This window comes from Pelodiscus sinensis, chromosome 1 (genome assembly GCF_049634645.1).
Source record: "Pelodiscus sinensis isolate JC-2024 chromosome 1, ASM4963464v1, whole genome shotgun sequence".
NCBI lineage: Eukaryota > Metazoa > Chordata > Testudines > Trionychidae > Pelodiscus > Pelodiscus sinensis.
In genome coordinates, this window is record NC_134711.1 from 143,446,143 (window position 1) to 143,474,068 (window position 27,926).

At 46.1% G+C, this 27,926-nt stretch overlaps 1 protein-coding gene across 9 annotated transcripts; it reads right to left on the reverse strand.

The window, feature by feature from the left end:
• MAB21L3 (mab-21 like 3) lies at window positions 1–27,850 on the reverse strand. 9 transcript variants are annotated; one of them, XM_075905690.1, is made up of 8 exons: window positions 20,263–20,593; window positions 19,700–19,876; window positions 16,164–16,304; window positions 11,405–11,476; window positions 8,144–8,435; window positions 5,337–5,404; window positions 3,326–3,520; window positions 1–2,299 (listed from the first exon to the last, which is right to left on the reverse strand). In XM_075905690.1, exons 2-8 carry the CDS (start codon window positions 19,775–19,777, stop codon window positions 2,066–2,068), a joined length of 1,080 nt encoding a protein of 359 aa, XP_075761805.1. In that variant the 5' UTR covers window positions 19,778–19,876; window positions 20,263–20,593; the 3' UTR covers window positions 1–2,065. The 9 variants fall into 9 exon arrangements, with proteins under 9 accessions (XP_075761805.1, XP_075761785.1, XP_075761779.1 ...); XM_075905670.1 differs by lacking the exon at window positions 20,263–20,593 and adding an exon at window positions 27,726–27,850 and having other exon boundaries at window positions 853–2,299; window positions 5,223–5,404; XM_075905664.1 differs by lacking the exon at window positions 20,263–20,593 and adding an exon at window positions 25,186–25,316 and having other exon boundaries at window positions 853–2,299; window positions 5,223–5,404.
• Window positions 27,851–27,926: the final 76 nt, after the last annotated feature.

A 27,926-nucleotide genomic window follows, 5' to 3' on the forward strand; every position in this document is an offset into this window, starting at 1 on the left:
CTGCTGCAGAAGCAGAGGTTGCATGCTTGCATGGAATGAACGTGCCGTGCTGGCAGAAGAAGGAAGATTTGAATGACCTACCATGAAGATGGAACAAATTTTCCCTGAATGCAGTTATCGTATCAGGGAAAATCATCTTCAATGGTGCTGGTAACAGAGACCTCATTCAGACAACACAAATTGAATTCCCTTTCCAGCGTAAGTGCTGAGGGAGGTGAGATACAGGTGCTGGAGATACAGTGAGTTCTGGGGAGTGGAAGATAGAAGGGAAAGGGGCTGGAGATGAGAAAGAGTGGTCTTTGGCAGGAAGATGGAACTGGAGGACAGAGAATGATGGAATCCCACTACCAGCTCAGAAATGGGCAGCAACACAAAAAGCGAGCATATCAAATCTAGCCACATCATAGCCTCACGAGAGGCCAACACTTGTATCTTTTCTTGCATCCGTGATGTTATTTAAGTTAAAACTGAAGTGAGAGCAGGGCTGGGGAGAGCGAGTGTGACAGGGCCAGACATGGGCAACAAGAAGCCTGGGTTGTGAGAGCGAGCTGGGCCAGAGATGGCCTTTGAGAAGGAGGGACTGGAAAGAGAGGCAGGGAAGGGAGCTGCAAACAGAGGACCATAATCATAAGAACGGCCGTACTGGGTCAGACCAAAGGTCCATCCAGCCCAGTATCCTGTCTGCCGACAGTGGCTGATGCCAGGTGTCCCAGAGGGAGTGAACTGAACAGGTAATGATCAAGCGAACTCTCTCCTGCCATCCATCTCCACCCTCTGACAAACAGAGGCTAGGGACACCATTCCTTATCTATATTGCAGTAGGGCTTTTCTGACCCACTCAAGCGTTATTGTGTTGGGTGCTGTTTGCACTCATCATGACAAGACAGTCTCTGCCCCCAAAGAGCTTACAGTCAAACAAAAGAGTGCAAGGGGCTACAGCAGAGATCATGGTGATCCCTTGGCCATGACAGCGAAGAAAATATTTCTTTTCAAATTATGTGACCAGGTCATACTCCATCCAGCATTTAATGGTAGTAGAAAATAAAACACTTTATTATAACTTGAGTCATTTAACAACATTAAATACAACATTCACTTTAGAACTCTTTTTGTGTCTTTTCTCAAAAAACAAGCATTTTATTTTGTCACGTATAAAGCTCTGGAATCCTGTGCAACTAGGAACAAGGAACCTTTGGAAAATTCTCTGGCGCTCTCTAATAGCACAGGTGCTAAACGGTGAAAGATCAGTTCATCCCCCAGACTGCTGGGCAGAGCCAGAGATGCTAGAGAGCTCTGGTGCAGCAAACACTGACAGGGGACCGATGGCATGGCACTAGCATGGGTGGCAAACAAGCACCAAGAGCCTGCCACAAGAAAAAGTTGAGGGAACAAGACCAGAAGAGAAAGGCAAAAACAGCAACTTAAATATTCAACACTTACCAGGTTAACTCTCTTTACAGCTAGAGCGAGAGCCACATTTCAATATGGAGCAAGATGTGAGAGACTGGCTCTAACAATAATACCTTATGATTGCACTGAGGTTTCCATCTGAGGCTCTCAATGCATTGCACAAACATTCATTTCATTTCACAACAATGCTGTCAGGTAGGTAAATATTAATTCCATGTTACTTTGGGCGAGGAAGCAGCGTAGAGGAGTCAAGCAATGAGCACAAGGTCTCACAGCGAGTGGGTGGCAGAGCAATGTCTCCTGATTGCTAGTCCCCTGCTCTTACCACTAGACCACTCTGCCTTTTGGCCTATAAGCCATAGGACTAGTGACAAAGGGTAGAATAGCACCTGCTCTGGCTTGTTTTGGGGATCTGCATGGCAGTGGCTCCAAGACAGGCAGCTCTAGAAAGCAAATTGCAATGGTTGGGCATCAAGCAAACCCTCTAGAGAGTTTTGTCCTCTCACTATTCCCAGTTGACACTTCTCTCTCACACCGCCCGTGCCACATGACTCACATTCAAGGGCACAGTGCCTACTGGAAGGGCAAGAAGAAGAACCACAGACAAGAGGGGCTTGGGTGTAAAACCAGATTCGGACAGCAGGTTCTCCCTCCCTCAGTCCAGGCAGAGCACAGGGTTCTCCAGGAATACGGTTAGCTTGCCTGCCACCAGGTCCAGGTCGCTGGTGTTGGCATACTTGAGCAGGTTGGTGCCCCTGATGAAGAAATGCTTCAGGAAGTGCTGGCTCACGCACTTGTGCAGCTTCCGCACCATCCGCAGGAAGCCTTCCCGGAAGCAGCGCCAGTCCTTGGTGCGCGGGTACTTCTCGCATGTCCAGAACAGCACTGTCTGCGGGAGGCAGATGGAGGGGAGAGGAGGGCAGGGAGAGGGAAGGAGAAGAGATGTTACAGGGATGCTGCCAGAGAGTCACACAATTAGCTAAGGTAACTTTATTGCTGATGGAAAGTGCAGGAGGGACTGCCCTACAGACCGAAGGCAATGGCAACGCAAGCACCTCCTGTCACTTCACCTCTCCTCTGACACAGACGGACCACACTAAGTCACTCCTTGCCTTCTCCTCTAATTACCTCACCAACAAGAATACCACAGTGGAGGGTTTTGTGTGCACACCAGCTCACCAGGGGCCAGAGAGACACACTAAACTCATTTCAGAGAGGCCAGTCCATAGCCATCCATTGGGGACAATTTTCAGTCACTACTGACCTTGGCATCCACTGTGTGACCTTGAGCAAGTCACTTCTCCTTTCTGTGCCTGTTTCCTACCTCTGAACCTAGCCTGCTACTGCACAGAGAGTGTTCTGTGCACAACTGGGTAAATCTTTGTAAATCACTTTGAGCTCCTCAGACAGAAGGCTCAGCAGAAATGCAAAGTGGGTTAGGTTGTAGTTGGGAAAATGGAGTATAACATATGACACTGTTCAAGAAATAGTATGTGATTCTGCAGCTGAAATTTGTACTGTAATGCATATGTGGACTGACGGTAGCATGGGTAGAGTCCCACGCAGATACAAAATTTGTATCTGCATCTGCATCCACAGAAATGAGCCGTGGATATCCATATTGACATCCAAGCATGCAGATACCTGTGGATAGAAAGCAGATATCTGGGGATTCGCAGGGCTGTAAGCATGGGCAGCCTTAACTCTGAGACAGTCTGACTTTTGTATGGATCCTGGTAACTGTGCAACCACAATGTTCTTTTAACAGTTGTGTGGAATGGAGATGAACAGCAATTCTTGCACCGCATGTAAGGGAAAAAGAGCAGAAGATGATGACCGCCGTTACTTTGGTGTTTGCTAGAGGTGCTAGAGCTGCTTAGGCCAATAATTGTGTTGCAGTTGTTGCCATGCTTACCTGAAGGTGATAGGATGTCAGGATTGGCTTATTTCCCGTACACCAGACATCCTCCTTCATCTGTCTCATGACCCGGAAGCACTTCATACGGCAGCCACCATCCTCATCAAGGCCCTCGATCAGCATGCGCTCAGCTCGGGAGAATCCCAGCTGCCAGTGGTAATTGGAGTGGGCCAGGAGGTTGAAACCAAATGACTGCAGAAGAAAGGGGGAGAAGTTACAGAGGGGGAAATGCAAATTTAGCTTTAGAGCAGCATGAAGGGAGGATAAGGGAAAGATCCACTGCATCTGCCTGTTACCTCTGCGGGGTGGTTTTGCATTATGGACTGAGTTCAAGGGACAGCAAGTTTGGGTTTCCTAATACCCAGTGAACATAAAACCAGGTGAGCTCCTCACCGATGGCTATTACTCACTCTGGAGAGATCCAGCTCCGGAGCAGCAGGGATTGCTGTGGGCAGCACACAACTGTATGAGGAAGTGGAAATGTCACAGCAGAGCCCACTGCAGGCCAGGATGAGGATGCAATTGAGCTACATGGGTAATCCTGGACGAGAACAGCAGGAGGCGGCTCACTACCTCAGGACCGAGGCAGCCCGAGCTCTGGAAGCAGTGTAAGACAGGGCTCACCAGGTGCAGGGCAGGATAAGACTGAGGGGCATGTGGAGAGCAGGGTGTGGTCCAGTCAGAGGCAGAGTGAAAGACTAGTACAATATGAATGGTGCAGACTGGTGCTGGTCAGGATTGAGCGGCACCAGTAGAGCTGAGAGAGAGGCATGGGGAGTCTTAAACAGCTTCTGTCTATACGCTGCCATATGTTAGCAATAGGGTTGCCAGGTGTCCGGTTTTTGCCCGGACAGTCTGTTATTTCTGGCCCCTGTCTGTTAAAAAAAAACAAAACAGAAAATACCGGACATGTAAAATGTTCTATTTTCTGTTTCTCTCAGACGGAAGGCCAGCGGTGGGCAGGGGGAAGAGAGGAGCGTGGGGATTCTTAAAGGCGCAGTGATCATTTTTTTGTTCCTTGGGGGTTTTTTTTGCTCAACAACCTTTTTTTTTTGCTCAACCAAGTCTTTTTCCTGCCATGTTCGGGACTTTTGGTGAAAGCATCTGGCAATCCTAGTTAGCAACCCTCCACTTTCACCGGCACAGGATTCACAAACAATAATAAACTAATTACATCTACATGTTTTGTTAGTCTATAAAGTGCTACCAGACTATTTGTTGTTTTTTCAGTTTACCTGCACAGACTAACTCGGCTACTCCCTGAAGCAGTAATAAAGTAGTGTGCTTCAAAACATGTGAACACTTAGCTATATGCACTAAAGAAAGTAGCCCTTCTGGGCATTTGAAGAGGAGTATGAATTTTTCTGGGTCTGATTTCAGAGCAAGAAGATCAGTTTAGATGAATATAGAACAGGGAGATCTGCAATCTTAAGAGAGACCCCCTACAAAAAGAATTATGCCACTAATAGGAAATCCAGCACTGGAGGCTTGGTGTTCATTCTCCTCCAGCAAGCATTTAGCTGCAGACGATGCAAGTCAACAGCGCTCTGGGTGCCTGTTGGAAAGTGGTATCTCATCCTCCCCACAAAAGGCCCAGTTCTCACCTGCCTAGTGTCATTATTTACATCTGTGCCAAATGACACCTGGTGTCATTATTTACATCTGTGCCAAATGAGTCACACACTGGGAGAAAATGCTGCCATTCCAATTGGGGTTCCAGCAACCTTGACAACCGTGCACCTCAGCCTTTGTGCTACTCAGAACCATTTAGCACTAGTATCTTCTGAGACGTCCAGTGGGTTTCCCAGCTCCCTGTGGCGAGGATATTTTTGACAATAAGGTAAGACCTGGTTACTGATCCTTTAAGCCTCCTCTTGCACCCCCTGCTTTATACCTTGACGCACTGCACTTTCTCCTGGGAAGGCCAGCGTGTGAAGCAGCGGGGCCACCGGGCTCTCTCAGGCCAGCAGGTTGGGATTTCCACAGTAGGGACCAGCTCCACATTTACCTGGGAGTCTGACGTCTCCACAGCAACGCGGACCACCGAGCTGAAGCTCTCCAGCATTCTGACTTTACCTGCGGAGGAACAACAAGAGGAGGTGACAAAGAGAGGGCTGGCCAAGCAAGAGGCTGTTTGGGGCTCCGTATGCCTTGCAAACCCCGCCGTTCAACGCTCACTTCCCAACAATCGGACCAAAGAAAACAACTCAGCACCTGGATCTCTCTTGGGCCCAAAGACAGGAGGTGGAGGAGGCAGCATCTCAGTCTCTCATCTCAAAGAGGTCCCTTTGTTTGGGTGGGGCCCCCCAAACCTCAGGACCAGCCCAAGATAAAGAAGAGCCAAATTGCTGCAGCCTACACTTCTCCTACAACCCAATAACACAAGAGGCAAGTAGGGAGCCCCGTGAGTGAGTAGAGAAGGGTCCCAGTGGAAACTTCAGCTCCAAAGATCCCTTTGTTCTTAGGGACGTCCAGACCCATGAACTTCCCGGTCAGGCCTATCTCTGCCCCTATGAAGGATATTGTGTGGATTAGGCATAATCTGGCCAGGCTGGGAGCTTCCAGAGAGGCCAAGCCCAGAGGACAGTAGGCATAGTATGACCTATCTGAGGTAATAGAAATGAATGGCAAAGCCTTCAGCTCTGCTACAGACTGCTTAGCAAAGAGGCAACAGTGAAATCAGGGGAGTGTTCAGGTAACTTAAGCTGTCTTGGCAGAGTCTGCCTGCTTTGCAAACAGTTAATCAGGCTGTGCTGTTTCAGTTTGTCTCCTCTCTCATTGGTTGTATTCCAGAAGTGTTGGCACCATATGCCCAGACAGCTTTTCTGAACCAACAGTTTGGGAGCTGTTGCTTTAAAGAATGCTGGGTTTTCACCCGGACATGTCATCTCCATGTAAGTACAATATCTGAAGCAAGAAACAAAAACGTTTGACTTTTCTGTCAAGGCATAGCACCTGCTTGGTGGTGGGATTTTTTTCTCACCATGCCATCCCATTCCCCTCAACGGTAATACATATTTGCAATGGGAATGAGTTGTTAAATGAATGGGTTGAACTGAGCTTGACTTTAGCAGGTCTCTCCAGGATCTTGCAAGACCAAAATCCAAGAGTGACATTGAGATAGGGAAACTAGCGTCTGTGCGTTTGTAATGCTGAGAGGCAGTACCATCCTGCTGAAAGGTAAACTTGTCCTTACAAGACAGACAATATAGTCGGAGGTTGGCCTTGGACAAGAGACTACCTGTGTGCCTCAGTTTCCCCATCTGAGAAACAGAGATAATAATACTACCATCGGAGGCTGCTGTGGGTTCATTAGCTGAAGCTAGTAACATGGCAATTGCCAAGTATGATTATTCTCATCATTAAAGTGTCCTCCCATTAAGAGGCTAGCAGTTAGAGCTGCCTAGTGCCTCAGCTCGAAAGGAATGTTTAAACCCAGCAAAAAGCACATCACATCTGCAGTCAGTTCTTCAGGGTTTTTGTACAGAAGACTGGGAAACAACCACACATTTTGAAGCTGCCCGTGAGAGGTGGAAGCAATGTTGCTGCAAATGACCCTGGGTGACATTATCTCAAAGCAGGCTGGGATGGGAGCAGTTTGGGCATAGGGTAGCGATCAGTCCTGTCCTAAAGCCTGAATAAAGATAACACAGGGTTTTGCTCGAAGGAGATCGGCCACCCAGCCACTTGACGCCACAAGTTGAAAAGCTATGAATGCCTTGGGTATCTCTAGGGGAATAGACATCTCCAAGCAGCTGACGCATATTCCATATGGTGTGTGCTACTGGCAGAGGTGACAAGCCAACAGAATTGGACCCTTCCCTCGGCCATGGTGGGGAGGAACAGTGTTGGCTGCTCCACTGCCCTCCTTGGTATGACCGCACTGTCCCTGCATCATAGTGGGAGGAGAGCAGGGCCAAAACTGAGTGAGTGGCATTGAAACTTGAGCGGTGCTGCAACCCCTGTGCACCAGGTTGCCATGTCACTCCCTTAAGTTTGGCCCTGCTGCGCCCTCACCCCTGCCATAACTGAGTGGCCATGGGGACAAACCAGTGGGGTGGGCATAGGGCTAGCTCTTGCGCCAGGCTTCCTGCCCAGCCTTGCCCCACATCCATCAGCCTATGTCTCCTGCCCACAGGACACACTCAACAGCAGCCTCAAGAGCTGCAGTGATTTCCTGGCTGGGAGAGGGCAGAGGGGCATACATACCATGTGAAAAAAAAATGGGGGTGCCCGATTCCCAATCCTCTCTCCATATACTGCCCTAACCTGCATCTGCACCATCCCAGAGCATCTTTCAGGTTGGGCTCGACACAGGAAGGAATAGATATAAACAGCTGGTCATGGACATTGGTTTCAATCTCCGCTGCCGTTATTTAACGTCGCTTGTAGGAGAGAGGTATCAGTGCTTGCCCTCTGCACTAAGGACACCCCAGGGAAGCTCTGCAGTTGGGGCCAGAGAAGTCCAGAAGTCCTACAGGACCCACAAATTCTCTGTCACAGCTGACAAACTGGTTATTTTCTGCAAATTTAGGCAAAAGAAGATCTTGGTTGATTTTTTGGGACACAGAGGATGGGGTCCAAACTCCCAAGAGATAGGCCTAAAGCAAAAACCTGAATCCAAACATCCTTGGCAACTGAGAGCTTGTAATGTGAGCCTGGGTCTAGAGAGCTAACTTCAGCCAAACCACCTCCTCCCCGGAGCTCAAGGGGCGTGACCCAATCTCAATTACAGGGAGTGGGGCAAGTGGCCAAACATCAGCTAGGAGCAGTGATCTCTGGAGAAGTGACCCTCTTCACACCTTTCCTACTCACTGGAGAGGTTACAGGAGGTAATTGACTTCTCCATCAGCTCCCTGAAGACGGCCAGGACTTTGGCTGGAACGAGATCGCCTTCGACGTTCACCTCTGTCTCATGCCACTGCTGCAGGCTCTTCGAGAACTGCTCCACCTCCAGCCACTGCTGCAGTTCCTCTGGGTCCCGTACTGGGGAAAGGAGCTTTGCCCCGTGCACTGTGTAATACCGCCAGTGCCGCACCTGGCGCTCCCTGTACCCTGTCAGGCCGCGCAGTGGGACTGTGATGAGGAACTGGCTGGGCGCTAAGACCTAGAAGAATTCAGAGAGATCAGAGAGGAAATAAGGGCAGGTTTACAGCCTGAATGGGATGAGTGGGGGGAGGAGGGGAGACAAACACGATCACAGCAGGTAGAATCACTGGGGCTTCTGAGCAAAAGGAAAAGTCATGCTGGAATGGAAGTCTCACTCCCAGCCTGTCTGGCTAGGACCCTGTCTTTGAATAAGGCTGGAGGCTAGAATACATCAGTCGTGCTATTTAGGTTACAAAACAACAAAACCCCTGTCATTAGAAGGAAGCTGAAGCAACCATCATGGGCAATGCTGCAACAGTGAAATTTGAACCCTGCTGGCTGATCTGTTACAGTTCCCTCCACCCTCAGTGAATCCATGATCTTCCACAGTTAGATCTTCAATTGCACAAGATGCAGTTATAGAGAGAGAGAGAGAGAGAGAGAGAGAGAGAGAGAGAGAGAGAATGAACACATAGAGATGCTAGGATGGAAGGCAAGATAAGTGTAAGTTATTCTCTTAGTATTATTTCTAGAGTGGGGCCCAGAGAGTGTTAGTAGTAATAATAAGGTCTTTCGCCCAAGTATCCCCAAATTCCTTAGACATTAGGAAAATAAGTATTCTGCAAACTGCTTTGCCGTAGCGAAATATTGTCCCCATTTGACAGATGGGAAAACAGAGGAAAGTTAAGTGATTTCCCCAAGGTCACACAGTGAGTCTGTGGCAGAGCCAGGAAGAGACTCCAGTAGTCTGGTCACGTGCATCACTGTTTCTGTGATTGGGTCACAGATTTTTAAAACATAAGTGAAGTAAACAAGCTGATAAATAAGAAATAGCCTCTAGTCTTGCTTGCATACCAGTATGGACTTTGTGGCTATGTCTAGACTACATCCCTCTTTCAAAAGAAGTATATAGTTTAGACGTACCCTGTATGAAGAATAGCCATTCTCCGATGAAATACCCTTTGGGAATAGTGAATTAGCAGGGGTATGAACATAATCAAATCTATTAGCAATTCAGAATGTGAACAAAATTTCCTAACACTGTTTTTGAAGTACAATATTTAACCATCTCTGCTCTCCCAGTCCAAACAATAGGGCTAAAACATCCAGACGTTTGCTAGTCTGAACGATAAAGCTTTTTAGCTTTGCTTATCATGAATCATATAACCAACCCTGACATTACTAGGGGAAAACCTACTAGAGGAAGAGAATCTAACCTGACAGCAATTGCTGGTAGGTGGTTCCCCCCAGGTAAACAAAACATTATGCCATTCTCCAGTAATGGCCCAAAGCGCTATAATAACACTATTGGTAGCGCCACTGATTTAGGGGATTACTGCTGAACATGGCAGGATTTTTTAAACAAAGGCTACCAGCAGGCAGCATAGCAATGGCAATGGCAATGGCAATGGCAGAAACCTTTGTTTAGTCAAATCCAGTTCACTGTTTGGGAGAGGAGGGAAAGACAACCTTCACCACAGGAACTCTCAAAACAAACCAGACCTCTCAAGAAATATTTTTGTTTCTTGGTGTTGAAAAATAAGCGCAGCCAGTCTAGAATCTCCATGCTAAACTCAAGAAAAACAGAACCCAGCAGCTTTCATGGCTTATTTACAGCATGTCTCCTTAATCACATCTGCACAGAAAAAAAGCCTGCAGGACAGAATCAATTCTTCCCAACTTTTCTTTCCATTCCAGGAACTTTTACTTGCTCACCCTGATTATAATGTAATTGTTCTGCTGCATTGTGGAAGCACAAATGCTCCCCTCCTAGTGAATTACAGGTGATCCACAGGCCAAGAAATATTGATCTGGTGATCAGAGCCAAGGACAAAGATCCCAGGTCTTAGTGTGAGCTCAGTTATTGCTTAAGACTTGTTCAATCAGACTGAAATTCACTCCTCCTTTGAATTACTCTTACACCAATTTAAGGCCTCTCTCTCTCCTGAGGAAGGATTCTCCTGTGGTGTGTTTCAATAAGATATTTTAAAATCTCACTTCCTTAAGCTGTCCTGCTTTGGGAGAGAATCTGTGTGAATGCATGGCCTCTAGGCAAGCCAGCTTTGTGGCACATGATCACCCTTGATTGGAAAACGGGGCTTAAAATAACAACAGGGCCTCACTGAATGACACATCATTGAATCTGTGCTGGGTAAAGTCATACATGAATCTCATTTTTCAGGACGCTGGAGAGGGGGCAAGCAAGCTCCCATGTACCAAATAACTGCATGGCCATCCGCAAACTTTCAAAAATCATGGGGTGAGCCATATGCAAACATGGGATTTAACAAAGTGGTAATGATTGGGCCCAGTAGGCATTCTTTATATTCATCTTCTGTTTCTGAGCCCTGGGGTTGCACTCAAGTCATGCTTTCAAATTTTTCTCTGCAACCATGAGTGCTAGAAATGTCCTTTTGGGTCATGAAATCACAAGATTCTCACAGATGAGGTTTTAGCAGATAACACCAAACATCAAAAGACTTCAGAATTAGCAACAACAGAACAGGCGTACTCACATTGCAGCCCATTAGCTAACTAGGACTCACACCCACCTTTGTCTTTCATATAGACATTCTGTGCAGCCTGTATCCATTGCGAGCCCCAGCATGCTACAGGCCACTTATATAAGCAAAGCCACTGGGAGCAAACTAGAGAGGAGCAGTGCATGCGGGACGCATAGTCTATGGCCCATTCTTCTGTATTCAAAACAGTTGGTACAATTATGTAAATTAGGTGCTACCCAGCCCTGGGGCTCCTTACAAAATGCAAAGCATTTCTTGGATTTGTACCTCGGGATAGCAAGAAGGAAGCAGTAAGTTAGAAACAAAGGTCCTGTGCTCTCAGCTCTTTTGCAAGGAGGCTAGAGAGGTCAGAGGAGAGACTGATGATGTGGGTGAGGGAATCTAGTGTTTGGAGAAGGCAGGGGGTTGGATGAGGACAATGGAGGCAGGACAACTCTTTGGAGGAGTCAGCGGGAGGTATTTGTACCTGGACAGATGGGTGGAATGGGCGTTTTCCCCGAAGCAGAGCGGACCACTTGGCCAGTAAAGCTGGCTGATCCTGAGAGAAGCGGAAAGGAAAATAAGAAGTATACAGAATATAGAGAGAAAGCACATACCAGACAACTTATGTGGCTTTGGGAAGTTTCCGTCAGTCTTCCTAATAAAGAAAGGGTTGCATAGCTGCTGTCAAAAGAGATGCAATGTAGTAGTTATCAGTGCTGGTGGGAAGTGCTGCAGTGCTCCCCTTCAGGTTAATGTGTGTTACATTCCTGGTGTCTGATTTGTGTCCATTTATCCTTTGGTGCAGAGACTGTCTGGTTTGGCCAATATACATGGCAGAGGGGCATTCCTGGCACTTGATGGCAACGATCACATTAATGGATGTGCAGGTGGATGAGCCCTCATGTGGTGGCTTCTGTGGCTAGGTCCTGGGACGGTGTCACTTATTTAGATGTGTGGAGAGTTGGCAACAGGGTTTCTTGCAGGGATACGTTCCTGGGTAAGTGTTTCTGTGGTGCTTTGTGTGGCTGCTGGTGAGTATTTGCTTCAGGTAAACCTGTAGGGGAACACTTTAACCCCCCTGGACAGTCAGGGTACATCTACACAGCAACGTTATTTCAGAATAACTGACGTTATTTTGAAATATCAAAATGCGCGTTTACACAGCAAGCCTGTAATTTCGAAATAATGTCAAGCTGGAGGACTTCTTACTCCAACTCTTGTAACCCTGATTTCACGAGGAGTAAGGGAAGAGTGTTCTTTCTTTGACTTCCTGCTATGTAGACAGCACCAAAAGCTGAGTTATTTCGATTTCAGCTACGCAATTGACGTAGCTGAAGTTGTGTATCTTAATTTGATTTTTGCCCTGCTGTGTAGACATACCCTCAGTAATGGATTTGAAAGTTCCTTCTACAAAAGAATTTCAAAATCTGGTTACAAAGGGAGACAGTTGAACTGGAGTTCATTTGCAAATTCAACATTATCAATTTAGGATTGCATAAGGATCTTAACTGGTTAACGCATTACAAAGTCAATTTCCCTTCTTTGGTCCTTCACATCTCTACCCCAAATCCTATGAATGACCCACTTCCACCCTGACTTGATTAGCTTCATTAACACAAGCAGCTTCTTCCTTATATGTACCCCTGGCTCTAGAACTTCCACTCCAATTAATCTGATGAAGTGTGTTTTACCCACAAAAGCTTATGCCCTAATAAATCAGTTCATCTCTGAGGGCTTGTCTACACTACAGAGAGGATTGAACCTCTGGAGGTCGACCTTCTAGCATTCAATTTAACGGGTCTAATAAAGACCTGCTAATTCGAACTGAGAGGGCTTCTCTGTCACCGTTGGTAGTCCTGCTCCTCGCAAGTAGTATGGGAAGTCAATGGGAGCATTTGCTCCCATCAATCTCCTCCTATGTGAATGGAGAAAAAACATAATTTAGGATACATCGACTTCAGCTACATAATTAACGTAGCTGGAGTTGCGCATCTTAAATCAACTTTTCCCTTTAGTGTAAACCAGGCCTGAGATGCCACAGGAATCTTTGTAGTTTTGGCAGACATAGATTAACATGGCTACCCCTCTGAGACTATGGGTACAGTTAGACTGCGAGGGGTTTCGGGATACCAGAGTTATCCCAAAAAAACTCTGCCACGTCCAGAGAACACATCTGCACTTCCGCTTTTTTGGTGGAAGTACAAATGCATTCTTTCGGAAGCCCCTGTATTCCTCGTTCTATGAGGAAGTAGGGGGCTTCCGAAAGAGGGTTTTTTTTTCTGACATCTGGCCCAGTCTAGATGGGCCAAATGTCAGAAAAGCCTCTTCTGACAAAAGAATTGGAAAAAGCTACGCAAAATTCAGACTCCATTTTGTGTAGCTTTTTCCGAAAAAAAGATGTAGTCTAGTCATACCTTAAATGTGAAAGGCTTGAGGTTTTATTTAATCTCTTCCTGTGTAATCTACCACCTGCACAGATATAGCCACTTGAGTGCTATTTTCTGAAATTATAACCTGTAGTAAATTCACATTCTTGAACCTTTTATAGCTGATATCTTTGAAGAATTCCCACTGGCGGGCACAGGAAATGAACAGTGCAAATACTGGGCAGGGAGATGAAAAAAGGCCCTTTTCTGAAGAATAAACCATGTCTGCAATGGCTACTAGGAGCAGATGAGATTTTCTTTGCCAAGAACTTTTGACATACTTGCACTGAATATTTTCTGGGTGGAGTGGATCAGGAATCCTTCAATATAATGCTTTTCTATAAAAAACTGCCAATGTGTTGAAATGAAAACTTTTCATGAAGTGAAAGAGGCAGTTTCAGCAAATTCCTCTTTTTGAAATTGTTTTGAAAAAGTTTGAAATTGTCAAAAACATCCTGCTTTGATATTTTCAAAATATAAAATGTCATTTTGGGGGCTCCACATGATTTTTCATTTCCTAGTTTAAATGAATATATATTTAAAATAGAGCTTTTTTAAATAAAAAGGTTAAAAACAAAGGCTGTGTCTACATTGGCACCCCTTTCCGGAAAAGGGATGCTAATGTAGACTTCGGAATTGCAAATTCCGCGGGGGATTTAAATATCCCCCGCGGCATTTGCATTTACATGGCTGCCGCTTTTTTCCGACTTGGGGATAAGCCGGAGAAAAGCGCCAGTCTAGACGTGATTCTCCGGAAAATAAGCCCTTTTCCGGAGGATTTCTTATTCCTACTTGAAAGTAGGGCTTATTTTCCGGAGAATCACGTCTAGACTGGCGCATTTCTCCGGCTTATCCCCAAGCCGGAAAAAAGCGGCAGCCATGTAAATGCAAATGCCGCGGGGGATATTTAAATCCCCCGCGGAATTTGCAATTCCGAAGTCTACATTAGCATCCCTTTTCCGGAAAGGGGTGCCAATGTAGACGTAGCCAAAATGTTTCAGTTGACCTAAACCATTCCCCTCACCCACACATTTTTAGTTTGTGAACATTTTCAAGCTGTTAACTTTTTGTCCTGATTCAGGATGCGGAATCTGAAAAAAATCTTCCCAAGACTATTTTTTGCCCAGCTCTACTTCTGGAAGAACATAGTTAGGAATGCTTAAAGTATGTCATGGATGTCTGGTTCTTCCCAATAACAGGGATCATCTGATATTAAATGAATCCTGTTCCCAAAGGCAACACCCCAAAAATTCTACTGCAAGGAACATAAAAACAGCCATACGAGGGCAGAACACTGGTCCATCTGATCTAGCCCAAAATCCTGTCTTTTAGCAGTGGCTAGTGGCAGGTACTTCAAAGGGAATGCATAGAACAGGCAAACATTGTGTGATCCATCCCATTGTCGATTCCCAGCATCAAACACAGATTGGTACATACTCTGATGTCTTTTCAACCACATTACTTTCCCACAGGCAGTCACAACAATAACTTTATGGACTTTGTTTTGGACATAGGAGTAACTAGTGCCCTAAGCTAACTGTAATCTCCTTTAAATACATCTTTGACAATTCCATTCTTACACAGTATAGTTAACAATCAGATATGTTCCCCCTAACTTGACTATACCATACAGATTTTTAGCACTGGATTTAGTTAAATATGGACAATACGCTGGCTACTTTATAGATAATTAAGTTTTCAGGGTCTCACTGGGGCAGAGATTGATCAGATCAAGTTTACCTATTCCTGATGCGATTCCTGATTACTCTCCCAAAAAAGGTTATCTTTCTTGGTGGTCAAATATTGGAATAAATTGCCAAGGGAGGTGGTGGAATCTCCCTCTCTGGAGATATTTAAGAACAGGTTGGATAGACATCTGTCAGGGATGGTGTAGACGGAGCTTGGTCCTGCCTTGAGGGCGGGGGGCTGGACTCGATGACCTCTCGAGGTCCCTTCCAGTCCTATGATTCTATGATTCTTTTGCAGGCCTCAACAACCATGCTGTCTGGGACTGTGATCTTGTATCTCGCAGCCTCAGCAGAATTGTCTCAGGCAGTACAGTTCTGCTGAATGTTGCACCAAATGGTGTTTGTGGTTCGGATTGTGGCACTCCTCTCTGTGGTGCAATACTGTGGCCATGGGGTACCATGCTTCTGGAGATGCCATATTCAAAAATAACCTAAGAATGACTAAGACCAAGATCATAGCCACATTTCAACTCGGGTTATAACGTTCTGCTTTCCCACATGCCCACTGATACTTCAAGCCTATAAACTATTCTTTGCCACTTCTTGCTCCAAACTATTGCCAAGGTTGCTTTGTGCTTTTACTCAATTTCTTTGTTCCACCCTAGAAGTGGCTGCGTTTCAGTAATGGGTCTATCATGCATAACTACAGTAACATAATGCACTCAGACAAAAGGGTCTATTCACATTTATTATTTTTTCATTATTAAACTAATTGATTTTTGTCTTAAAGAGCCACATGCAATAACCATTCCAGCCTATGAGTAAAATCTCTTAAACCTGGCGTGGTGACAGATTCTTTGGTTACCCACATTACACACAGCAGCAGTAGCAAAGCAATTTATCCAGTTCCCTAATCTTGCCTTACTCTGCCAGATCCTCCTCCAGCTGTAACAAGGGAATTCAGTCTCCATGCTCCCTTGAGACCTTGACCTCTGCTGGGACTGCCAGTAAAGAGGACAATGCACCAACTATGTTGTTTGTTTTTAGGATCTGGACACCTGCCCAATACGAACAGGAGTGAACGCCAACTCATTGCGTGCAGGTCACCAGATGGTACACTGAACCTTACCCTAAAATTCTCGTTGTGAATGCCAGAGTTGGAGATGGCCTGAAATCGTGTGTCCCTGTAGCTGATTTCGGCAGTCAGTTGTTGGATGATCTTCTGCACCTCGTCCACTGTTTTAGACACCAGGAGGTGTCGCTGTTCCACCTGTCGACATCAAGCAAGTCACTTCACATCATGGCTGGCTGCAAACAATCTCTATCGCCAGTCAAGAATCACCTGAACGTAGGCACCTTGAAATGTGTGTGTCTACAGAACTTTGGGCAATATGTATTTAGAGTTCTCTTGACAATTGCCAGCTTACTCCAGCTGGTGATAATGGACCTGAGACAGGAGGCTCTAAAGCAGGAGGTTCAGGAGTGTCTACAGCATGGACGGGAGGTAGAGAATTCATTAGCCTGGAATCTGTAATCAGCCTGTAATACTCTCATTGTTTGGCCCATTTTAGTTTTGGCTCATGTCTACCCAGCTTTTCCTTTGTGTAGGCTAGCCAGTCACTGATCGAGCAGCTGCAGTCTCCCAGGAGCTTGTGTGGCTCAGGGATTCCCTGCTGGGTCAAGCCCATGGGTGCTGTGACAGAAAACACTGACTCAAATTCATTCCTGGAATAGGCTGATGCAGCTCAGCTGACTGGCCTGAATTTGGCTCAGTGGCACGGTAAGTGTGAAGTATTGGAATAATTCCATTCCGAAAGGGTGCTGAACTTCCTCCCTTTTGCTGATCTCAGTGGTACATAAGAATATAAGAATGGTCATACTAGGTCAGACCTAAGGTCCATCTAGCCCAGTATCCTGTCTGCTGACAGTGGCCAATGTCAGATGCCCCAGTGGGAGTGAACACAGCAGGTAAACATCACGTGATCCCTCTCCTGTCATCTATTTCCAGACCAACAGGGGTTAGGGCCACTGTTCCTACTCGTCCTGGCTAATAGTCATTGATGGACCTAACCTCAATAAATGTATGTAGCTCTTTTTTGAACCCTGTTAAAATCCTAGTTTTCACAACATCCTCTGGCAAGGAGTTCCACAGGTTGATTGTGTGCTGAGTGAAGAAAAACTTCCTTTTCTTTTAAACCTGCTAGTTTTCACGGGAAGTGTATGCCTTGCTCTCCCTCCCTCCAAGTCAAGCAATATCAGCCAAAATATTGACCGTCATGCATTGCAGTGCAACGGAGGAGGTGGATAATAAACTGAGGTGCAGGATAGGCAAACCAGATAAATAAAAACCAACCTGAAGCTTCCCACACAAGCACAAGTGCAAGGCTCATACAAAGATGATACAAGACCCAGGCAAGAATCAATTATTTAGGGTATAATGGAACATATGTGGATCATGCTGAGGGAAGGACACCAACATATTCCACACCTTATCCTCACACATTTGTCAATATGCAGGCTTATCCAAACCAAACCTTTGAGGCTAAGCAAATTAATTTACACATGCCTAATTACTTCTCCATCAAGGGACTACTTTGCAGGATGATGGGTGAGGACTGTTTGCTGTTCTTCCTTTCATCCCAGTGCCTGAACTTATATGATGAAGATAGAGGCTGAGAGGAAGAAAGCAACACCAGCACAAATAGCCAGCACTAGCACAACTAATTGGGAGACAATGAAACCAACCAGAACCTGCAGCCAAAATCCCAACCAAATTATTTGCAGATGTGAAGTTGCAACACACTGAGGGGAAGTGACTTGCCTTAAGCCATAAAGTAAGTCATTGGCAGAGGCAAGAATAAAAGCCAGGTCTACTCCCAATCACCTCCTCTGACCTCCCAATCACCTCCACCTTCCTCAGTGGAAGTTGGCACCGATTCACTCATTCATTAGAATACTGTGTCTAAAAACTCGCCAGTGTCAGTTAGTACATCTAACAATATATGAACCTCGGGTACTAGAATCTCTTAGATTTGCAGAAACAGGACGGAGTCTTGGAAGAAGAGGTTTTCCCCTGAGATCCCTGATGTTTGTCACGTCCCATCACATTTATAGACATCATGCTGAAAAGCCTCTTTCATTGTACACAAGTGTTTCCCTTTTCAGATCCCAGCTTTGGGAGTGTCAAAGCAAATATTAAAAACTGAGCACCAGTGCATGCATGTTTTGAATATTAAAACTGAATTTGGTTTGGGATCTGGGACCACCTTTGGGCTGGATCTTATTTGTCCCTCCATCTCCATGCAATACATATTTGGACTTTGTCTTTGCTGCAGGAGTGGGTTATAGCAGGAGCCTTAGGACTGAGGCATCCATACATTTCATAGAGACTTGTAAAAAATGGTTTACGTCATGTTAACAAGCATACATTATTACATGGTATCTGTGCTGGTTCATTATAGGATTATACGTTTTAAGAAACAGGCTGTGAAGTGACATTCCTAATAATGATTAATAACTGTAACCTTATTTTGCTCACTTAGAAGGGTACTGGAAATGAGAGTCTTTCAGAGGGATGGGAAACTTTTTGTGATTCTAAAATTCTGATGGCTGTGGGCCCCATTTAATGCTACTTTTGTTTCTTTCTCCTGCTGCAGATGAGGCTGCACACTACCACAAACTATGCACAACTGTGCCCTCCGGCTCCCATCACCCTGCACCAGAAATCTTTACATCGAGAAGGACTAATTGGCAGAGTTGGCTGGAAAATTTCTGATGGAACATTTTTCCATTATAAAATACCCATTTGTCCCCCCCTCCAAAAAAAAGTGAAATATTTACAGAGACTGTTGATTTCAGTCATATTTAGTTTTTTGTTTTAATTAACGGAGTTGTGATAAGGTCAAAACATTTTCATCTTTTCAAAACACAAGCCTCAATTTTCTGTTCAAAATAACTTTTTCTTGAATTTTGGTATTTAATAAATATAAGTTGAAATTGGAACAAAACATTTTGATTGACCTGAAATGATATTTTCCCCCAGAAATTTCACTGTGCAGGCAATTTCAATTATTTTTGGTATTATTTCTTTTCCAAACGGAAAAAAAATGGAGCAGTTCCCATGAAATTGAAACTCGGTTCCTGCCTAGCTCTTTTAAGAAGGTTAGATGGATTGTTTAGATAAGCATCCAAGCAAGGTTCAGGAAAAGGATTAGATCAGTTCTAGTATTATCCATCGCTCACTAATTATTGGGTACATGCATTATCTTCCCTGGAGACAAACCTTATTGCCATATTTTTGCCCTATTGCTATCAAATTTGGGCCACTGGCTGAACAGAGATGGACCATAGAATCTCTCCGAGGTCTAAACACAAACAACTCCAACTGTAAACACTCTCTGAAGAGCCCAGAACACCAACTAGTTCTGAAGTGGGACAGGATGAACATGTAGGGAAAAGCTAAAAGGCCACCAAACCAAACCCCTCGATAATATTCTGAAATGGAAGCATTGGAAATGTTGCTAGAAATCTTATCATCATGATACTTCAGCCTCATTTTGTCCTAAGACTCAAGAGGCAGGATAGCACCCAGCCTTGGAACTCTGAACTTTTCACGATCATCCCTTCTTTTGGAGACAGAGAAGAGGCGTACACACAAAGACATACCTTATTCTGGATGTAAAATTCCACATCTTCTTCTGTGAATGGTTTCATGGTAGGGTGTTCTTCCTTGTGCTCCAACATTTAATCTTTTCTTTTGCTTGGTTCTGGGTGTTTCAAAACCACTTCCAGCTTTTCGTCTGCAACTTTCCTTGTCTTGTAAACCCAAGACACCAAATTCCTCTGTGGATGGAGAAGAGGGGAGACAAGCTGGGAAGTTTGCTTGCTTTTCCTGTTCTGTGTTACAGCGTGTTTCAACTTACTAGGAAAAAACATGTCCAATTCTTTTTTTCAAGCTCTGTTTTATCATTAATTATTATTATTATTTTTAAATGGTGATTCTAACATATCTATCTATCTATCTTTAAAAAAATCTCAAACACCACTTTGCCTTTGGGCTGAATTCAAAGCACCTTTCCGACTCTGTTGGGGATTCAGAGCTCTGTTGCCCAGCATTATTTTCTGATTGCCACACACACACTTCCCTGTTTTCTAACTCTTAACTAGATCATTTATAAACCTTTTCAAAGCACAGAGAAACACTCTGTTGTCGAGGTCAATCCACCCACTTTCTTTCTGAATCTGTACAGCTATTTTTACATTCAGATCATTCATTTGGGTTGCAGTCCACAGCCTCTGCTCTTTATATTTCCTTTCTTTCTTCTGCCGTATTGACAGTAAACATCCCTCTGCCTGTCCCCAGCCTGCAGTTTGCTTCGCCTTCTTTACAATAAACAGATATGAAGCTGCCTCTTGTTAGCTGCCAGCTGCCTAGATAACAAACCCAGCACTCGTCCTTGGAAAGGAAAGCTATTGATTGGGCCTTATTGATCTGATAAAAGTTGGTGGCTTTTAAAAAAAGTGTACGTCATTCCCGGGGGAAAGTAACAGAGTCCTATAGAGACATGCATCCACGCTGTTCTTTTATGTTATTATTTTTACAGTGCTGAACTCAATGAGGCTACAATCCTGACACTGCCACAATACACTTATTATTATTCATTATTAGTCAAGTGATGACAATGTGCTTAGTACTGTATGAGACCCAGCAGAAAACATGGTCCCTGTCTCCAGTAAGTGAAAAATCAAACCTACCTTCAGGTGTCCTAGTGTATTTTCTATGTCAGTTTATTTAAAGCATCAGATTTCCCACCATTTGTTCTCCTACTCCTTTTAGGGCCTTTCTTTAAGGTGATGGCTCAAAGGGCTAGCAACGCTTGGGAGCTCTGCAGGAAAAGTCAGATCTAAGGTGCTGGGAGAAGTGAGTGTGGAACAGCAGGTGAAGGAGAACATCCCAGGGATGAAGATGGAATGGAAGAAAGTAAAAGGAGAGGCGGGACAGGCACGCTGGCAGAGCACAGGGAATGAGGAAGCATAGGGGCATTTTAAATACTCAGACTGAGTGAAAAAGCGTGTTCTATTTCCCCTCTCCACAGTAGACTCCTCAGGAATTGAAATGGGGGGGAGGGTGTTCGAATTCACAAGGGGGAAGGGTGTCAGGACCGATGAGGGGTGAGACCATGAGGGTGAAGGTAGGCTGTATGGCACCATAGTTCACAATATTGGGGGGGTGTTGGGGAAATTCAGGGAGGGTAAATCCCTGTCCATCTCCCTTGTCCTAGTTAAAGATCTCCAGTGCAGGAAGATATGAGGGAGCCTCTCTCACAGCCTAACTCTTTTGTTTTCACCTCCTGCATCCACAAACCTTGTATATGTATGGTGGGGCTCAGATTCCTGTTTTCCCAAGCTCACAGAGTCTCTGATTATAGCTCTCTGGTGCTATAGGTGCTGTTGGACAAGCAGTGATCTAGGAATCTGGTCCCAGTCATTTCACATTAAACAATACAGGCCCATACTGAGGAATTTCTGTGTGTGCGCGCTTTTTTTGTGAACACCCCCTCCACCATAGTCCCCCAAGTAAGTATGCTCCAGCTGGACAGGGGAAGGCTGGGACTGATTTCCCACCCCCTTTCCCCAGGAGCGAGGCCCAGCCCCACCTTCTGGCCTTGCTCTTGGGGAAGGGGGGGGGGATCAGACCCAGTCTTCCCTTGGTCGGTCGAAGCATGGGGGGGCTTTGGTAGTGCACCACCCACATTTTGCCCCAGCTGGCCAAAGCACGGGGGAGGGAGACTGGAGCAAAGTGCTATAATCAGCCCCATGGGGAACCATGAAGGACCATGGGAGGTGCTTTCGCACCCTTCGCACACACACCCCGCCCCCGCCTACAGGCCTGCAATAACACTTCACTTGCACTTCATTGTTTGAAAGCATTTCACAAAGAGGGGTTTAATTCTTACCTTCAGCCCAATGTGGTCAGCATACATAATTTGGGACAAGGACCATATTTTTACTACATGCATGTACATCACATAGTACAATGAGGGCCTGATCTTTCTTTGGCAGCCTCAACATGATACAGCAGGGGAAACAATAAATAATCATTGTGATTTTCACCCTCCTTTTACAGTTGGGGAAACTAAGACTGAGAAAGGAGAAATGTCAAAGCTAGGATGCAGGAATTCCTGACTCGCAGTCCCCTGCTCCAGCTAGAAGGTTTTACTGCTTAATTTGCTTATTTTTACGTAATTCCAATTGGGAATGAAACTGAGTGCCGCAACTAATAGCAAATTGTGATGTACAGTCCCATAGGGGATTCTAATGGATTCTGACATGCCAGTTTTGGAATCCCAGTGTGAGGAATACTATGTAGAATAAAGGAAGAGCGTCTGACACAGGCAGAAAAAAATCAAGTAAGTGCAGGGGTGTCGGCAGCTCCTTCTGGAAAGGGAAAATGTCAGGTTGGGCCAGAAGCAGCAAAGCAGCCCCAGCAGCAGGCGCTTTACTGCACCTGGGTCATGTCAGGATCAACATGTCAGAAGCAACATGCCGACTTGTGATCAGAAAATATGCAAGAGACGAAAGCCAGACAGAAAAGGGGAGAGAATTAGAGAGGCATGAGAGGGTACAGAAACCTGTATAAACAGAGAGGAGACTAAAATGGGCTATAACCGAGAAAGAAAGCAGGGCAGAGAGAGAGAAAGAGCCCCATAGGGAGTGTGGGAAGACGAAGAGAAATGGAAGAAAATACATAGTCCAGGGACCGCCAATGAATGCTTCTGGATGGGCTGTACTGCAGCTTGCCACAGTACTGACACCTCCATTGGTATGCAGGCAGTGAGCCTTGCTCTCAGAGTTAGATGAGTTCAGATTCAGGGTTTCCAGAGGATTTTTTGAGCAGCTAAACTGAAGAAGCACACCTTCCTTCCCATCTGGGCTCTCTATGGCTGCTTCAAACCCTGCTCCCATTTGTAGATGAGAATAAAAATGGAGTGGGAGCAAAGTTTCAGGAAACACTCAGGGAGGAGGGGAAGAGAACCAAACCCCAGAGGCATCTGGATCAAAGCAGTGGGGTACGGAACAGAGATGTGCTGGCAGACTTATAAAAACAAGCTCCTATAACAATGCTCCCACTGAGCTTATGAGCAACTCTATTCCACGGGGCATGGGCATTAAAGACAAGCAGCAAGGGTACAGGGAAATCTATTATTTTGTGGCTTTCGCAAACCGTAGCCAGGGAGTGAGGCAGCACCATTCAACAGACTCCTCCTGTGTGCTTGTCCTGGGAAATAGACTGTTTCTAAACTAGAAAGTCTGCTCAGCACTAACTGTAGCTCTTTGAGAGAATTATCTGTATGGGTCATGCTCTCGGGATGGGGCGGGGATGGGAGGGGGGAGGAGGGGGCGGATAGTCTTGGGGCTTTCTTTAGAACCTGTTAGAAAGCAGTATCAGTCAAGGCCATGGCTTCTGAGCAGGCACAGATCAGCTGCTGAGTGAGGAAGGGTGATAACAGAAGTTTATTGAGCTAGTGGGGAAAACTAAGTTTAACTAAGCATGAGGCCCCAAATTAGAGCAAGACTTATAAAACTTTAAGATGTTTCTAATGAAAAGACCTTACACATCACATCAAAGACACTTCCCTTTGAACATTGCAAATTTATGCTCTACAATGTTCTCTGGTGCTGTGCCCGTTTTGAAATACCCCAATGAAACTTCCACCACACTTTTGGGATTCCATAGTATAAAAGCTCTCACCATTATGATTTGAATGATATTCACCCTAAACTTTCCCTTTCTTAACCACATACCAGTATTTCCTAAGGGTATGTCTACACAACGTTATTTTTAAATAACAAAATGTGCATCTACACAGCAAGCCATTATTTTGAAATAATGCTGAGCTAGAGGACTCCAATTCTGGTAACCCACATTTCGTGAGGAGTAAGAGAAGTCAAAAGAAGAGTGATCTTCCTTTAGCTTCCTGCTGTGTAGACAGTGCCAAAAGCCGAGTTACGCTATTTCAACTTTTGCACAGTTGACATAGCCATAGCTTAACTCTACTTTTGTCCTGCTGTGTAGACGTGCCCAGAGATAGCAAAACAGAGAGCTGGAGCTTTATTTTGAAACAGTTCAGGATGATTAGGAGCAAGCAACCCAGTTCCTCTCACTGGAGTAACACGACCCATCACCCTGACTCAACATAGGGGCCCACTAGACCTAAATAAGCCATTGCGCAGCTACATGATCAGCAATAAGAATGCTATTGACTTGGCAATAGCAGGGTCACCACAGTTTAACTAGGGTAGGCCAAGACATCCATCTGCAAATAGACTATAGAAAAATGCCAACTGCCCCATCATTTCAGCTTTAGTGAAATAGTTTGCTAGTCCATGAAACCTTCCATACTTACATCTGATAGCACAGCTCAGCCGTGCTCCAACCAAGCAGTGCTGGTCATTGGTACTACCTTGCCATTTTGTGATTACATCCCACATCAAAGAACAGCCATACTGGGTCAGAGCAATAGTCCCTCTAGCCCAATATGCTGTCTTCCAACAGCGGCAGATGCTTCAGAGGGAATAAAGAAAACAGGGCAAACATCCAAAGTGATCCCTCCCATGGTGCTTGGAGGCTTAGAGACATCCAGAACATGGGCTTGTGTCCCTGATCATCTTGGGTAACAGCCATTCATGGACCGATCCTCCAAGAATTTACCTAATTCGTTTTTGAACCCCGTTATATTTTTGGCCTTCACGATATCTCCTGACAACAGGGAGGATGAAGAGATCCTTGTGCAGGGCTAGCAAGTGGAGTTAGGGATCCCCTGTGATACTGTGCCGAGTAACGGCCTCCAGCAGTGATCAACTGCTCTTCAAACGGCTTTTCACACAGGCTGCCCTGGGATAAGAACCGTTTACGTGGGCAAAAAATTCTGTGCATTTTACTTTGTCTTTAAAAAAAAAAAAACCAAAATCACCCCCGGTGAGGTCACAGGGGCTGTTTCAGTAACAGTGACGGGCAGAGGAAGGCGGCTGGGAGCGAGTGCTGCTAATTCCATGTGACAGCACCGAAGTCACGCGAGCGGCTGCCCCCTCCCGCCACCCCACCTATTTCCTGCCCCCAGGCGCCTGCCTGCCCCACCCCTCCCCCTTACCAGGGAGCCATGGGCCACTCGGGGCCTCGCTCAGATTGGGTGCGGCATGATGATGTCATCAGAAGGTGCCTACACCAGTGCCCCCCCCCTCCCCCCCTTACTGGTGCCCTTTGCTGCTCAAGGTGCGGAACGGCCTCCCCACCCACCGTGGGGATTGGCCCTTGCTTGAGTCAGTCACCTGCTAAGTCAACCTGGCCAGGAGGAGGGAACCCTCCTCTAATTGGCTGCCTGGCCCACTGCCCCACCTCCTGGGAGAGAGTAGCCAATCAGAGCTGCTGCCAGAGGCAGCTAGCGTTCTCCCCCATCCATCAGGGCAGGCGATAGGGTTGCCAGCCTCCCCCCTCCCATGATTGTCTTGGAGTCTCCAGGAATGAAAGATTATGTCACGTGATGAAACCTCCAGGAAAAAATCCAACCAAAATTGGGAACCCTCGGCTGGGGGTGGAGGGAGACAGGAGCCACAAGAGCCCAGCAGCTTAGTGTGTTTCTGCTGCTCCCTCCTATAATGAAGGGCCTGTCTGCTGCTGCCTAAACTATGGTTAGGGCCATCACTGGCCGGTGGCCGGTATTTTTATGGACTTGCCAGTTGCCAGAAAAATAATTTAATCTGATGGGTTCTTTGTTTCACCTGGCTTTAAAGATTTGCATACGCATCACAGTGCACTGGGATAGCTAATGGTAAAACTTCTTGTGTCCAGCTAAAGATGCTGCAGTGTTTCCACTTCCACTGTTTAAGCAACAACGCATTAAAACGGAGCCATGTAGTCTAGACACACCCTAACTGTGCTTCCTCCTAACACCAGGCTTGGAAACGGAGAGACCTCCACTACAGCTGCCTCCAGTCCCCTGGGGCCTGGGAGAGGGAGTGCAGAGCTGTTGGAGCTTCAGAAAGAATTGATCTGAGGGCTGGAGGAGCAGGCAGAAGTATGACTGGTAGGATGTATGAAATTAATAGTGGGGCTTTGGGGGAGACACAGAATTAACTAATTACAGGCGACCCCGAGACTTACGATCTAATTGGTTCCTGGAGAAGCATTGTAAATCGAACCCTTATTTCCCATAGGCTCAATGTTATAAATGGGGGTTCTGTTCCTGGCCTGCTTTGCCTCCTGGGAGTTGTAGTCCCCAGCACGTGGGGCTTGAGAGGCCATGCTGGGCTGGAGCAGGGCAGTCACTAGGGACAGGCCATGCAAATGTCCCAGGCCCACAGTGGCACTGATCAGGGCCCGGGGCAAGGCTCTGGCCTTGCCAGGCAACAGTTCAGATGCTGCCCGCTGTGCCTCCTGGGAGTTGTATTTCCCAACACGCCGGGCTTGAATGGCCCCACTGGCTGCAGCGGAGTGGTCATAAATGCAGGGGGTTGTAAGTTGGGTGGTCGTAAGTTGGGGATCACCTGTAGTCTGTTGGGGCATGGGAAGAAGCTGACACCTGTGCTCCATCAACAGCCACAACAGCTCCTGCAGCAGGGCCAGAAATGCCTCATTCTGTACAGCCAGGCAACACCGTGAGAGTGCAACCCACAGGGTGTTGGAAAGACAAGGCGGGTGAGGTAATGTCCTATGTTGCGTTTGGAAGGGGAAGTCGAACTGTGAAAGACAGGCCAAAAATACTACATAAAGGTTCAAAGTGTTATGATCTGGGGGGCCCAATCTCACCATTTTGAACTTTTGGGAGATAGCAAGCCCAGCACCTGCTCCAGCCAAAACTGCACCAGGTGGCCAGGGACAATATAGAGCATGGGACAAGACTCAACATGTCCAAAAGCCCTGCCCCGGCACTGAGCTGGGAGGCTCACAACATTACTTTTCACACTAGAAGCGCAGTTTGGCAGTGCCTAGTATTACTTCCCTAGAGGCCCAGTCTCCATGCAGAGGGAAAGCAGCCTCCTAACCAATCATCAAGATCTTTTCCTGGAGCAACTTGGCTTTTGGTTACAGCTTACAAAGCATTGCCAGTGCTCATGATATTTGGTGTGCCCCAGCTGTTGAAATCAAGTGATTACAAGAGAATCTCAGCTTTATTTTAAGGTTTTTAGTTCTCATAGGGCATAGCTTCACAGCTCAAGACTAGCTCCATTTGTGTCCACACACTAATTGTGCTACCCTAGGGCTCAGACCCAGTGTCCTAAGACCCTAAGGAGCTGGTCTGAGCCTGTGTTAAACTGAGACCTATTGCTTTCTGGTGTGCACATGGGCCTGACTTGACTCAGGTCCTGGCAGTCCTCCAAATGTATCCCAGAGTACCCAGATGCAGCTAAGCTGTACTACAGGCTGGAAGTGCTGTTGTTGTATGGCTGAACACTCTGCCAATTCTTGCCCTTCTGGTGGCTGCATGTCTGGCTCCAATTCCTCCTAATTGCTGTGTGGATAGGGTCACCCTCTTTCAAGTTCCTGCCCAAGGGACACTGCCAGAGGAAAAGGGAGCTAGAAGGCTGGCACCGTTTCTACTGTACAGTTTCTTTTCACCTTGACTATTGAACGTATTTATAAATAACAAGTGTAATAGCCTTAAAAATAAATGTAAATCACATTGAAATGTACCTTTGTCCTTTCCTCCTGCGCCTCCTTCCTGTTGTGCCCATACACATTGAAGAGGGGATCTTTCTCAGCAGTGGTTGATTGCTCATCAAATAGCCACAAAAAAGCCTGGGCAAGATGCATGCCTGAAGTTGTACTGTACAAGCAGGATGTCATTCAGTGACGCACCAGTCAACACTCTGCCACCCTGACTCTGCGCTGCTC

Excerpts from the sequence above, each read along its gene's own strand:
- MAB21L3 (XM_075905670.1), bottom strand. The coding sequence starts at position 19,777 with ATGTTGGAGCACAAGGAAGAACACCCTACCATGAAACCATTCACAGAA. Across the intron at positions 16,305-19,699 it reads AATTTTACATCCAGAATAAG|GTGGAACAGCGACACCTCCT; the intron begins GTATGTCTTTGT and ends TGATGTCGACAG. Across the intron at positions 5,405-8,143 it reads TACCTCCTGTAACCTCTCCA|GTAAAGTCAGAATGCTGGAG; the intron begins GTGAGTAGGAAA and ends GTTCCTCCGCAG.